Source organism: Sphaerodactylus townsendi, linkage group LG01 (assembly GCF_021028975.2).
Source record: "Sphaerodactylus townsendi isolate TG3544 linkage group LG01, MPM_Stown_v2.3, whole genome shotgun sequence".
NCBI classification, from domain to species: Eukaryota; Metazoa; Chordata; class Lepidosauria; order Squamata; family Sphaerodactylidae; genus Sphaerodactylus; species Sphaerodactylus townsendi.
In genome coordinates this window covers 192,220,846-192,234,737 of record NC_059425.1, presented here as the reverse complement: position 1 = coordinate 192,234,737, position 13,892 = coordinate 192,220,846, and the positions used below count along the sequence as shown (strand labels likewise).

Below are 13,892 nucleotides of genomic sequence, written 5' to 3'. Positions count from 1 at the left end.
TTCAGAGTTCGTATTGCAGCAGGGCACGGACACCTAACTGCCTTTAACACGGTTCTAGGGCAATTCAAGTACCTCGTGATGCCATTCGGGCTCAGTGGGGTCCTCGGTGTTTTCATGAATTTAATTAATGAGATTTTGCATGACTTGTTGTATAAGGGGGTAGTGGTGTACTTGGACGATGTTTTGATTTACTCTGAAAATGAGCGGGACCACATCCGCTTGGTCAAGGAGGTATTGAAATGGTTGCACAAGAACGAATTGTATGCAAAATTGTCAAAATGTGAGTTCCATAAGGCCAAGTTGGACTTTCTCGGTTACCGCATCTCCTCCCAGGGTGTGGAGATGGATCCTGAGAAAGTGAAGGCGGTGGTAGACTGGCAAGCCCCCTGCACCCGGAAACAGCTCCAATCCTTCCTGGGCTTTGCCAAATTCTACCGGGATTTCATCCCAGCGTTTGCCCTCCCCCTCATGGATTTATTACGGACAAAGGGTGGCAGTTCGGGAGCTTCCAAGCCGGGGGCCCCTCTCGCCTGGTCACCCGCTTGCCAGGCTGCCTTTGAAAATTTGAAAAAGGTTTTTGTTTCGGACCCCTCCAAACCCTTTGTAGTCGACGTGGACGCCTCCGATGTAACCATGGGAGCCGCCCTGCTGCAGAGGGGGGTGGATGATAAGTCACATGCTTGTGCTTTCCTTTCTAAAAAGTTTGGGGGGTCTGAGCTAAATTGGACTGTAGGGGACAAGGAGATGGCGGACATAAAGACTGCCTTGACGACTTGGCACCATTGGCTTGAAGGCGCCTTACACCCTTTTGAGGTCTGGACTGACCACAAGAATTTGGCGGCGCTAAAAAACCCCAGCAAACTGAACGCTAAGCAACTGCACTGGGCAGACTTTTTCATGCGCTTCAATTTCACCCTCCACTTTTTTCCCGGGCAAACATAACTGCCTTGCTGATGCTTTGTCCCGCCTACCTGGCCAGGGAAACACCCTTTACTGCCCACTGCACACGATTTTGTCTGCTCACCAGCTTGGCCTCCAGGTGGTCACACGCAGTAAGTCCAAGTCTACTGCTCTGCCCCCTCCAGGGCTGCCGGTGCCACACCCCCTAGAGGAGGAAATCCGCACACTCTCTATGCTCTCCGATGCCTTCACATCTGGGGGGGAGTCTCTTGGAACGGGAGGGTTTGTGGTGGAAGGGGGACAAACTGTTCATTTCGGAGCCCCTTTGCCCCAAGATCCTCACTGGTTGTCATGATGTCAGCAGGCCATTTTGGTTTTGTAAAAACGCTGCACCTCGCCCGCCACCAGTTTTGGTGACCCTCTTTCCGCAAGGACGTTGAGGCTTATGTGAAAAGCTGCCCCACTTGTGTGATGTCCCGGGGAAACAACCTGGCCTCCTGTAACCCCTGCCTTCCCAGAGGCCCCTTGGCAAGTGATCTCAATGGATTTCATCACCGACCTCCCCTCCTCCAAAGGGAAAACGGTTATTTGGTTTGTGGTGGACTTATTTTCTAAGCAGGCTCATTTCATTCCTTGCAGCAGCATCCCGTCTGCCCAGAAACTGGCGAGACTGTTCATTCAGCGTGTCTATTGCCTTCACGCTGCCCCACGTGAAGTAATCTCCGACCGGGGCAGCCAGTTTGTCTCCTGGTTCTGGAGGCAGTTTATGAAACTCTTGTGGGTGGAACAGGGCCTCTCCTTCTGTGTACCACGCGGCAATGGATGGCCAAACCAAATGCACTAACGGGGTTTTGGAACAGTACCTCTGTTGTTACGTTAACTACCACGATGACGACTGGGCAGATCTCCTGCCTTTCGCGGAGTTTGCCTACAACAACTCGGTGCACTCTAGCACCAGCAGGACCTCTTTCCACATGGTCTCGGGCCAAGAACACAAACCATTCCTGCTGACAAGAGATCTCCTGCCCAAACCGGGAGATCTCCAGGAATGGGTGACAAACATCCGAGCCTCCTGGAAGTCAGTGCAGGAGGCATTGTGGAAGGCCAAAGAGGACTATAAAAGGTTTGCTGACTTCAAGTGCCGACCTGTGCCTTACGAGGTGGGGGACTTGGTCTATGTGTCTACAAAAAACCTGAGGGGGGTGCCAGGCACCCGAAAATTAGGACATAGGTTCATTGGACCTTTCAAAGTGATTCGGGTCATTAACCCTGTGGCATTGGAGCTCGAACTGCCTAAAAACTTACGTGGCGTGCATCCTGTGTTTCATTCTAGCTTACTAAAGAAAGCGGTTCCAGACAGCAAATGGCACCCAGTCCTGCCGCCACCGGAACCCAGCCTGGGGAAGGGTGAACTCCATCAGGAAGTCGCCAACATCTTGGACTCCCATCTGCACCGGGGCCGTCTCCAATACTTGGTGGCCTGGACCAATCTACCCCCTGGCTTCAACGAATGGGTCTCCCACTTCCACGTGTGCTTGCCCCGTTTAATAAAGGCTTTTCATAAAGCGCACCCCAATCGACCCAGTGGGGGGGCCTTAGGGGGAGCGGAATGTCAGGCCTCGCCATAGTCGGCCTGTCAGCTCGCCCGTACCAGGCCCAGCTGGGCTCAATATCTCCTTCCCTCAAGGCCATGATGCCTCCGTCTTTTGTTTTGCAAGTACCTAGTCAGTAGAGCTTCCCAGTGCTCCTAGTCTTTCCTTCACAGGGAGTAACCAGTCTCTCTCAAAACAATCGTAACTGTATTACTGTTCTTTCTCATGCTGATATTGGGGGATTGCAAAGGCGGGGGCTTGAGGGGCTGAACCAAACTGTAACCCTAAGATATATGCTGTGGCCAGGGAGCGGGATCTTTAGATTCAGCGACAGGCCGTTGGGCTGACACAGTTTTGAATAAAGCTCTTGAACCTTTCCTGAGTCTTATTACTGACTGGAGTGCCAGACCCTTACGATGTGGAGCATCTGTGCATGCGCAGCAGCAGAATCAACAACAGCCCTTCACTTCTGAAGGCACGGAACTTGAGAGGGCTTGGGAGGCACATCTTAGCTGGAGGGCTGGATAGTGTGGGAAGAGAGGGTCTTTGGGGTATCCTTTGGGGTATCCCAACATGGTGCCTACCAAGACCTTCCCTGGTACTCACCAAGTGCTTTTAGAAAGTAGGTTGGCTTTTGCACAGCAGGGCTTCGCTCATTAAAAGTCATCCTGAGAAGCACAGGTTCTGCCTGAAATGTTAGAGTTGTTTACCCGACCGTTTGTGGTTGGCTTGGCCCCCTAGGGCAGCCATTTTGTGACAGTGCCCACTGCCCCATTCTGAAGATGCCTGTGGGCTCAGAAAGATCTGTGGACGCCTGCTGTAACACTGGCTATGAACCATCAACCATCAACCCCACACCAACTGCCATTCCCTGTCACACAATGGAAGGAGGAGGCGAGGAAGCAGCGCTTTGTGGATGGAAATCTGTCTGCAGAAATTACCAGTTGAAGCAAGCTCCTGTCTTCTACCGAGGTTGCCAGGTCCCACCTCGGCCCCCGTGGGGGCACAAGAGGCAGGTTGGAAAGTTTAGAGATTTAGGGGTGGAGCCTGAGGAGGACAGAGACCTCACGGGACATGGGCAATGCCACAGAGTTCGCCCTCCAAAGCAGCCATTTTATCCACAGGAATATTGATCTCTGGAACCTGGAGATGAGCTGTAATTTGGGGGGGGGGGTTTCCCAGGTCCCACCTGGAGGCTGACACCCCTCCCTCCTCTCAACATCCGGTCCCTCAGCTTTGGGGCTGTTGTCCCTGCACACAGACATTTCCAGCATAAAAGAAGTTGTTCAAGGATCAAGATCACTTCTGAGTTCTCAGTGTTGTTGATAACATCTCACGGATATCAAACAGTGAAAAAAAACGAGAAACAAAACAAATAATTGTACATCACAAGCAGCAAACATACTGCAATTGGCAACGTGTGATCAACTACAGCCTTGCATTTGTTAACGGATGTTACTGTATTCATACATTGAATTTATTCATGATACCATTTCATCTCGGAAAACCAGAGATTCACTGGGAAAGCACAGTAGCTTCTTATTAAAAGAACATAGATCATTAAATTGCCTTTCTCTGCAGAGTAAATGGAAGCGAATCCATCAGAAAAGCAGAAATTCTTTCGGAGTCTTACATCAATGTTTTTAAAATGATCTGAAAAGACTTTAGCACAGCATATTATTATATTAAAACTGAAGTGGGGGACTTTCTGTTATAACCCTGACAGTGATACATGTATACTTGGATGAAATAAAACTATGCCCTCCAGGCAAACTTGCAAGTTTGTAACTAAAGATGGCATAAATGCAATATTTCACTTATAGTACACCAGGAACAAGTCCTGCACAGAAAAGCAGGAAGTTGCCCTTGTCCAAAGCAAAGCGCCGCCCCGCCCCCCCACCCCCCCCCCGCAACAAAGCCAGGTAATACCTTTTGTTAGAACCACCAAAACAAACACAAACCATCATGCCAGTTTTTGAGTTCTCCAGACAGTGTGCTTATATAACCATAATCATTCATAATAAATGAGGACAAGGAGAAGAAGAATAGAGTTGGTTTTTATAACTCACTTTTCTCTACCTTTAAGGAGTCTCAAAGCGGCTTACAATAACCTTTCCTTCCTCTCCCCACAACTGACATCTTTTGAGATAGGTGGGGCTGAGAGAGTTCTGAGAGAACTGTGACTGGCCCAAGGTCACCCAGCAGGCTTCATGTGGAAGAGCAGGGACACAAATCCAGCTCACCAGATAAGGGTCTGCCACTCAAGCCAAGTTCTCTAGACTGAATCCACCACTCTTAACCACGATCGCACGCTGGCTCTGCCAGAAACCAGATGTTTGAGGCCATGGCCATCGGGCCTTTTGTGTCCATCCTGGGCAGAATGCTTGGCACAAAATGGCCCTGGGTACAGCCGGTATCTTTACACCTCCATAAAACTGGCAGCTCTTGGCTGCAAAATTCTTGGAGGTTTTGGTGGCTGAGCCCGGAGACAGCAGGGTTTGGGAAGGACTTCAATGGGTACCACAGAGTCAGAGAGTCCACCCTCCAAAGGCACCATTTGCTCTGAAGACAAGCTGTAATTTGGGGGGAGGGGTCCTCTCAGGTCCTTCCTGGAATCTGACATCCCTGTTGCATATGCAAATATAGCTACTCATAAATTAGTTTCAAAATGGATATAATCCACTCATGCCAACCTCTACCAGTCCACATGCAGGTTGCATCATTTTGCACTAAAGGAAGTTTGGATCCACCAACTGCCACTGATTCTCATTTCCTGCTGCTGACCCCGTGCTTCCTGTTCCTCCGGGGCCCCTGCCACACAGGAGGAGCATTTTGTGGAGGTCAGTGGGCTGCAGTGGCGCCAGCCATATCACTGATGTAAATTTTAGTCCACCTTCACAGGTAGTCCAACACAGAGCATGTTACCGTAATTAAGCCTACAAGTGACAGAAGCAGGGATGTCTGTGTGGCTTGCTCAGCAGACTCTAGAAGGGAGGCAATTCTTGATCAGATGTAAGTGATGGTGCTCCTACAGGAATGGGAATAATCTGCAAATAATATTTGATCTGTCAATGGTAAGCTCTCCCCGTGTAACATGGGGATCTCTTTCTCTTCAAGCATATCAGTTTTTCCCCAGCAAAATAACTTCCACTTAATCTGTCACACAGATTAATGGAAGCCCCAGAACTAGGGATACCAGGAAGCAGAAACCAGCCACACCAATAAGTAGTAATGGCCTGAATAAATGGAGACATGAAGTGAAGGCCTCAGCCTGGATAGTAGCATTTTCCGACGGAGACCACCATGTTTCACAGCCATTTAAAGTGTGGTCAGAATCTTCCACGTACTTAAAAAAAACATGTCTTGTTTCCTTTCAAAATGCTGACAACAAACCAATTGTTTCAGTTAGCGCAGGGGTAGGGAACCTGCGGCTCTCCAGATGTTCAGGAACTACAATTCCCATCAGCCTCTGTCAGCATGGCCAATTGGCCATTGGAATTGTAGTTCCTGAACATCTGGAGAGCCGCAGGTTCCCTACCCCTGAGTTAGCACAACTGAGTGGCCCTTGAAGGTTAGCCTTAGGATTGTCAAATGCGGAAGGGGAAATGTGTGGCAATTTGGGGGTACAGCATGCAACGAGTGGGGTTTGGAGGGGGGAGGAGTTTACCCTCCAAAGTAGCCATTTTCTCCAGGGGAACTGAAGCGTACAATAGGCTCAGAGATCGGCTTTTAGATCTAGAATTTGCAAATTTACATCTAGCAGCCAAACGAACCTGCTCTCCAACACAACTCCTAATTCCATTTGAGCAGAGACATATGGCCTACTACCTCCACAATTTAGCAAACCCACGCGCAAGGAGAGCCCTTACCATTGCGCGATTTAACGTTATGCCCTCTGCCCTATTAAAGGGTAGATTGTGACCAGCAATTTAGAAAAAATCTGCAAGGCTATGCGGATGCAACTTCATGTGGTTAGAAACCACTCACTCACTCCAACGCTCTTACACTGCCACTAGGAATTTGGATTACATCAGATCTAAATATACCAATCCTTACATTTTTTCTTCCAATCACCGGGCTGCCTGATCTGGACCTAGGTGATCTCTATTGTTAAACAACTCGGCCCCCTGTCTTTGTGAAGAGATTGCCAATTTCATTGCGGAGATAGTTGAGAGTTCTCAGAAGAACGTACTTGTTGTGCTCCCCGTGGGGCCTTTTTATCTATCATGTATTCATGCATTTGCTCCTGATTTATGTATTTCTTTCTGACTATGCCAATAAAGGGGTGTGTGTGTGTGTGTGTGTCTGTGTGTCTGTGTGTCTGTGTGTCTGTGCGTGTGTGCGTGTGTGTGTGTGTGTGTGTGTGTGTGTATGTGTGTGTAGTCTGGAGATCAGTGGCAATTCTGGATGATCTCCAGGTCCCACCTGCAGGTTGGCAACCCTAATTAAAGTGCTCCCTTCCCCGCACAGCCTTAATGCTAAGTGAGTCAGCGCAAGCTTGAAATTTGCATTGTAAACATGGACAGAGATCTATGAACTTCATCTAATCTGTTTTTCTCCCAAGACACAGTCTGGTTCATCTAGAGAAGCTAATACATCTTTCTAGTGATTTAAGAAGAGAAATGTCTGAGAGCATAATTAGAAGTTATAAAGGTGGCCTTGGCAGAGTTTGAGTTCCATTTAATAAAGTGAAATTTGCCCCTGTTTGGTCGATTCCCCACTGAGGGTTAGATGCGGGCTCATCACACAAAATATCCAGGTTTCCAGCAGAACTCCCCACTGCACCAGCACCAAATATGCTTTCAACCCATTTCTGGCGCTCCCCTCCCCACCTCAGCACATGTTATTTTAGAACCTGCAAGAAAGTAGACCTTTTCAAAAACCGTGTGGGCAATCTGGAGCGGTAGGGAAGTTGGTTGGGGTGAATCCGGATTCGTTTCTCCTACCGCTGGTAGCCTCCCATCCAATGAGAACGCAGTGGGCTGTGCGTGATGCACGTGCAGCCTGTTTTTTTTAATTTGCAGATCAGAGATCCACATGGATACGAAGCAACATGGGGCTGGTTTTGACTGATTGACTGAGTAGAAGGCAATACAAAGCAGTGCTACACGTCGTATCCACGTGGATCCGACTACATGGAGATGTGCGGAAACAGGGCTTTGCTTTAATCGCCCGTTTCTTCGTCTCCGCGTAGAGTTGTTCTCCACATGCTCGTGCAGACGTGGGTCCGTAAGGTTAAAAATAAAAAGTCCCGCCCCAAAACAACACAGCAGCCAATCAGGATAGCCCCTGAGCAGATTGCGTGTTCAATCCGCCTCAGTGGGGAATCCTTCGTTGCTGCTGCGTTTCTGCATTTCTGGGAACAAGGATCGTTTGTGGGGCAGAAGCTGCAGTGGAGATGCTGAAACCGTGCTCAAAAGGTCCCGGTTTTTCCCAAACCGGTTAGTATCTACATTCATTTTTCCGGTGGAGAAACGACCTTTGTCAAACGTTGTTGTGTTCATTCGTGAAGTCCAGAAAGTTTGAGGGAAGAAAGGCAAAGTAGTTGAACGCCACATTCTAAACAGGGTAGGTGCAGCTGAAAGTCAATGAGGATTCAAGAGGTATGAATGCCTTCTAAACTTCCGCTTGCAAGAGAGGCGCCTCCAAAAATCAGGCAGTATTACAGGCAGTGGTTGGATTCAGCAGGTTCTCACCACTTCAGCAGAACCGGCTGCTAAAATGGTGCTTGTAAACAACCAGTTGTTACATTATTTGAATCTCAGCACTGATTACAGGATGGCATTTGGTGCTCCATGAAAGGCAGGCAACAGGGCAAAGGGGAAGAGGTGGCCTTTTGGCACCCCAGTCTTGAAGGAATACCCTTCTTTCTATCCTTTCAATGCATTTGATGTGTAGACCAGGCCTGAGTGTGAAGGATGAATGGAAAACAGGCACCCAAATAATGGCAGCAATCACCCTGGACACTGGGGGTGCCAAATCGCTCACAGCGTATAGGTGTCATTTCCTGAACAGGCTGTTCTTCGCTTTGTCTGAATCTGGGAGCTGCCCTCTGACCCCTCCTCCTTCTCGCAGGGTGTTTGTTGTGAGGGGGGAAGGGCAAGGAGATTGTCAGCCCCTTTGAGTCTCCTACAGGAGAGAAAGGGGGGATATAAATCCAAACTCCTCCTCCTCCTCCTCCTCCTCCTCCTCCTCCTCCTCTTCTTCTTCTTCTTCTTCTTCTTCTTCTTCTTCTTCTTCTTCTTCTTCTTCTTCTTCTTCTTCTTCTTCTTCTTCTTCTCAGTAGTTGTCGTTGCTTCTTCCCTTTCCAGGTGGACCCGCATGGAATCAGACGACACTGCTTCTGCAGAAGCACATATTGACTACTTGCACTAATACCATGACAGACCAGCTGGCCATCTATGACAGGGACATGTACTCTTTAGATTAGGTCTCCGTCTGTCACGATCCGCCCCGCAATCTTGCCACACGAACCCCCCTCCTCCTCTGGCCACGAGGACACCCTAGACGCCCCAACGCAGCCCACGGGGACACCCTAGACGCCCCAACCCTGCCACATGAATCCTGCTGGGTGGGCCAGTCCCAGTTCTCTCCAAATTCTCTCCGCAGCCCCACCTACCTCGGAAGGCACCTGTTGTGGGGACAGGAAGGGAAGGAGTTCAGAAGGAGAGAAAGGCGGGGTATAGATCCAAATTCTTCTTGTTGTTCCAGAGTGTCACACTATGATCTGGGAGACCAAATCCTCGCTCTGCCAGCAAAGCTTGCTGGGCGACTCTCGCCCTGACTCACCTCACAGGTTGCTTCAAGGACGGGGGAGAAGCAAACATGGCGAGCAGCTTTGGGTCTCCATTGGGAAGACAGGGGGAGCATAAATGAAGCGAATGAGCAAACATGGAAGTTTCTGCCTTCAACTAAAAATAGAGGACAAATGGGTTGTAAACATTTGGGTGCTGTGTGGTTTCCGGGCTGTAAACACACCAAATACAGTTAAACCACTTTCTCTTCACTGCTTTTTTTAATCTATGGCTAACTTTCTTGTATGCTCAGAGAACTAAAAACAACCCTTAAGAGTCTAAAGTTGCAAGCAAAACAAACAAAAAAGTTCTGTGATTAGAGTTTTAATTAAAGGCTTCTGGATCTTGTTTCCTCTTTTAAATGAATGAGGGAAAGGACCGCACTGCAGGGGCCACGTCTCAGGGCACTACGAGGTCACCACGCAACCAAGCCCTTTGCCCTAGACCAGGTGGCAGGCCGATAGTCCCATTCCTGACTAAAAACTCTGGCCCCTTCCTCCCCCCCTCCTCTGCTGAGGCTTCTAAAGGACTCGGGTTCTCCATCCTAGCGCCATGATGGCACCACAGGCAAAACCACCTCTGGCAGAACAGCTGGCCCCGCGCCTGAGCAAGGAACAGAAGGCAAAGCCGCTGCCCTTCCGTCTGTGCTGCTCGGAAATAGCAGGCACCGCCAGCCAGAGAGTCCTTTGGAGCAGGTGAGTTCGGAGGGATGCTCCCTTCCCCCTTCCCTCAGCTGGAAATTCGCATCTTTATGCAACAGAAACTGTCCAAAGGCATCTGATCGCCCCCCACCCCCCACCCCCCACCCCCGTGCGCGCAAAAGAGTCACTTGCCAGCAAGCGCAGGCAGTCCCTGGTCAGAGAGCAGCCTCTTTGGAGGGAGTCATCTGCCTGCTTGCGAGGCTCCTGGCACATCGCATTCAGAGCTGGCTTTTCTGCCTCTCTTTCTCTCTTGCACAAAGGAGAGCTGCTCTGCAGGGCATCGCCGTTCCTGCCGGACAATCTTGCTTTTGAAAACTCTGACCTCCACCTCCTGAAACCCCTCCAGGCAGCAGCAGCGAGAAACAAAGCCAGCCCTCTGAGGTCTGCCTTCCTTACCTTTGCTCTTTATGGTATTTGAGTTGGCGGGGGGGGGGGGGGGGGGGGGGGGGGGGTCACTGAGAAAGGAATAGAGACATGACATTCTTTTGGTGGAGACTCTTCCTTCTGAGGGCATTTTTGACAAACCGTTTTGGGTGCCCCTTTGAGTGAGTTCTGTGACCCTCTTCCTTCTCCTGTGTCTTTCCTGAAGAAAGTCAAGGGTGCAGCCAGCCCCATCAAAAGCAAGGAATAAGGAATCTCTCTGCTGTCACTGGGAGTTCAGAAGTCAACCAAACTGCCAGCAAAAAAGCGATTCTTCCATGCAGACGGCAAAGAGAGGCAAGGGAGCGTGCCGGAGGAGACGATGATGGGCAAAGCAAAATCCACACACAGAGTGAATCTAATCTGTGGGGTCTCGAGAATGACGTAAGTCTCCCTCGTATCGCTTGTTTAAAAAATAAACAGCAGTAGTTGAGAATTTTCACTTTCACAATACTTCCAAATAATCAGGGTAGTTAATTATTGCGGTTTGTGTGCCTGGGTGACCTGCCTTTCCTGGTGCGATTCTTAGAACTGTTGCTGAAATAAGACAAGGCTGATGATTGACTTGAGTGTCAAAGAAGAACTATAAATAGGAGCTTTTTAAAATTACCACGGCTGCTTCCTTTAATCAAGCGCCTCACTGCAGAACCAGCAGAGATGAGCCACTTTGCGGGGCAAAATGACTTAACATTGGCGCACATTTGATTTTACAAACTGCTGAAATGCAACAGTAAGAAGGTGTTGAGAAAGAAGATTCGTGTGGCTGACAAAACTAGGGGAGGGGGGAGGGACTGTTTGCCCCAGTTTTTCAATTCACCCAACTTCCTTTTCAGAGCCTCCAGACAACATTTCTCATTCTGCAGTGGAATTCTGCCTTTCAAATGGTTTCCGGGGGCAGCCTGACATTCAAGCACACCTGAGACTGAAAATGAGTTTTCTAATTGGGCACAAACCGGTCCATTTGTTCTGTATTGCCCTGATCAGGCGGTCAACTTTGTACTAATGAGGGAGGCAGAAACGGATAATAATGACCACTGACTTGGCAGTCTTGATGTCCATCCTGGCTGGCCTCAGACATCTCAGACATGGATATACTGTATGAAGTGGAGAGTTCTGTGAACTTAACGGCCGATTTCTTGCTACAATTCAACAAAGAGAGGAAACTCCAGCGAAATGGGTTTCTACCTGGAGAGATCAACAGATCTGCCATTTGCAGCCTGACTTCGGACATAGCAGAGCTCACCAATCGCTCCTGCGACCGAAGCCTGCCTTCCCAGTACGATGCGTCCTTCCTCAGGACTCAGGAGAAAAACTGGCCGGCTCTCCTGACTGTCGCGGCGGGATTGCTGGGTATCCATGTGCAGTAAACACCTGCAACAATCCCACGCAAATCTTCGAGAAAAAACTGCAAAATGCGATGAACTACTTCCTGATGTCGCTCGCCATCGCTGACATGCTCTTGGGTTTCCTTGTTATGCCGGTCTCGATGCTGACCATACTCTATGGTGAGTATCGCTGACAATCACTTTTGTCAATGTCACACTAATACCAGCTAAAGTTTGCACAAAAACTTCCCTTCCTCTAAGGCAGGTGCGCGTCCATCTGAGTGCAGACTAGAAGCCATGTACTCTTCACGTGCCTACTTGTTGCTTTTTGTTGTAATATCATTGAAGAAGCTTGGTTGCAGACTCACTCAGACAAAGCTAACTTTAGAAAAGAAATTTTATTGATTTATGTCGCCCTAACTACAGGGTGCTGGAACTGAGGATTCTTGTCCTCAGTTCCAGTATTTAAACTATTGACAAAGACAGACAGCAACCAATCAACTCTTCCCCTCCTCCCAGCTCCTGGTCTCCCATTGGCTCTGAAGCTCTGGTGGAATGTAGCTTCTCAGTTTGTTTTCCCGCACTTTTTGGGAAAAGGTGGGAAGCAGTGCATGTTGGGAATTGCAGTCCTGACATCCCGCTCCCTCTAAGGCCCCCCTCCACCTGGCCTGTCCGGATGGGCACGGTGAAACACCTGGACAAGGCGTGGAGCTGACACATGACGGCTGACCACCCACTCGTTGAACCCAGAGGGGAGGTCCTTCCACTGGACCAAATACTGCAACCGACCACTGTGCAACCAGGAATCAACAATGCCGCTAATTTCCCAGTGCAATTCACTATTCACATTGTACAGCTCAGCCGGGGGAAGGTCGGGGTGGACAAACTTAAAGTTCTTTGGAAGGTCAAGTTCTACAGCCACAAGTTCGTCTGGCTTCCCATCAAAGTTCACCTTAAAACTTTTCCGAAGCCCTCTTTGGGACATAGGGCCTTGTTGGTAGGTTGGAGCACTCCTCCCTGTGGCGACTGACCCACCGCCCTGGTGGTAGGGACTGTGGTCCAGCATAAGGTCGGCCAGCTGCCCCCGGAGGGAGCGCAGTTCAGCTCTCAGTTCACCTTCCGTGTCGTCTCCCTTGACCCCCTCCTCAGCAATGGAGGGCTCAAGGGCTGTTTTCTCCCTTTCTCGTTTGGCCACCAGGAACGCCACTTGCTGCTGAAGGTCTGAAAGGTCAGATTGTAGCTGGTCCCTCTCCTGAGTGACCTCCTCTGACCAGAGTTGCAGCGGTGCGCTTATCCGCCTGGTAGTTCGATCCACTCCCCAGCGCTTGGGATTTGGTTAGGAGTGTCGCCAGGCACGCTCGTTCTCCATCCACATCTTTGCGGAGAGTGCCGACCCCAGTTCAGGATGAACGGTGGGGAGTGTCTCACTCGCTTGTTCCAGTGTAGGCCACTTCACCAGGGTCCCTCGTCCTGCTGGGGAGAGTCCAGGATAACAGGCATAGGTTTGTTCTCCTGACCCAGCCATGCCTATAGGGGTCTGGGTACGTGGTAGAACAATGAGAGTGAGTTCCAGCACAATGTAAGGCTGAACACACTCCGACAAAGCTAACTTTTAAAAAAGAACTTTATTGATTTATGTCGCCCTAACTACAGGGTGCTGGAACTGAGGATTCTTGTCCTCAGTTCCTGTATTTAAACTATTGACAAAGACAGACAGCAACCAACCAACTCTTCCTCTCCTCCCAACTCCTGGTCTCCCATTGGCTCTGAAGCTCTGGTGGAATGTAGCTTCTCAGTTTGTTTTCCTGCACTTTTTGGGAAAAGGCGGGAAGCAGTGCATGTTGGGAGTTGCAGTCCTGACATCGAGTCTGGTGGACATTACTACCTTTAGTGGAGATTGTTCCAGAGGGTAATCATGTCAGTCGGGCACCTTCAAGACCCACAAGATCCTCCAAGAAGAACCTTTTTGAGAGTCAAAGCTCCATTCATCAGTCTCCTGAAAGCGTTCACCTCAAGAATTTGTCAGCCGCTTTGAGACTCCTTGCCATTGAGAAAAGCAGGGTATAAATCCAAACACTTTTTCTTCTAATAGCTAGTCTACTGTTAGCTATTGTATTATTAAACATTTGCACAGTGTGGCATTCAAGGGTTTGAAAGAGG

At 49.5% G+C, this 13,892-nt stretch overlaps 1 protein-coding gene across 1 annotated transcript in view; it reads left to right on the top strand.

Annotated features, from left to right (window-relative positions):
• The first annotated feature begins 10,127 nt into the window (after window positions 1-10,127).
• Window positions 10,128-13,892, top strand: part of HTR2A (5-hydroxytryptamine receptor 2A) — a 29,728-nt gene continuing 25,963 nt past the window's right edge. The window contains 4 exon segments of the mRNA XM_048502643.1: window positions 10,128-10,368; window positions 10,577-10,791; window positions 11,241-11,765; window positions 11,768-11,912. Of these exon segments, the coding sequence (XP_048358600.1) occupies window positions 11,493-11,765; window positions 11,768-11,912 (418 nt within the window). The 5' untranslated portion in view covers window positions 10,128-10,368; window positions 10,577-10,791; window positions 11,241-11,492.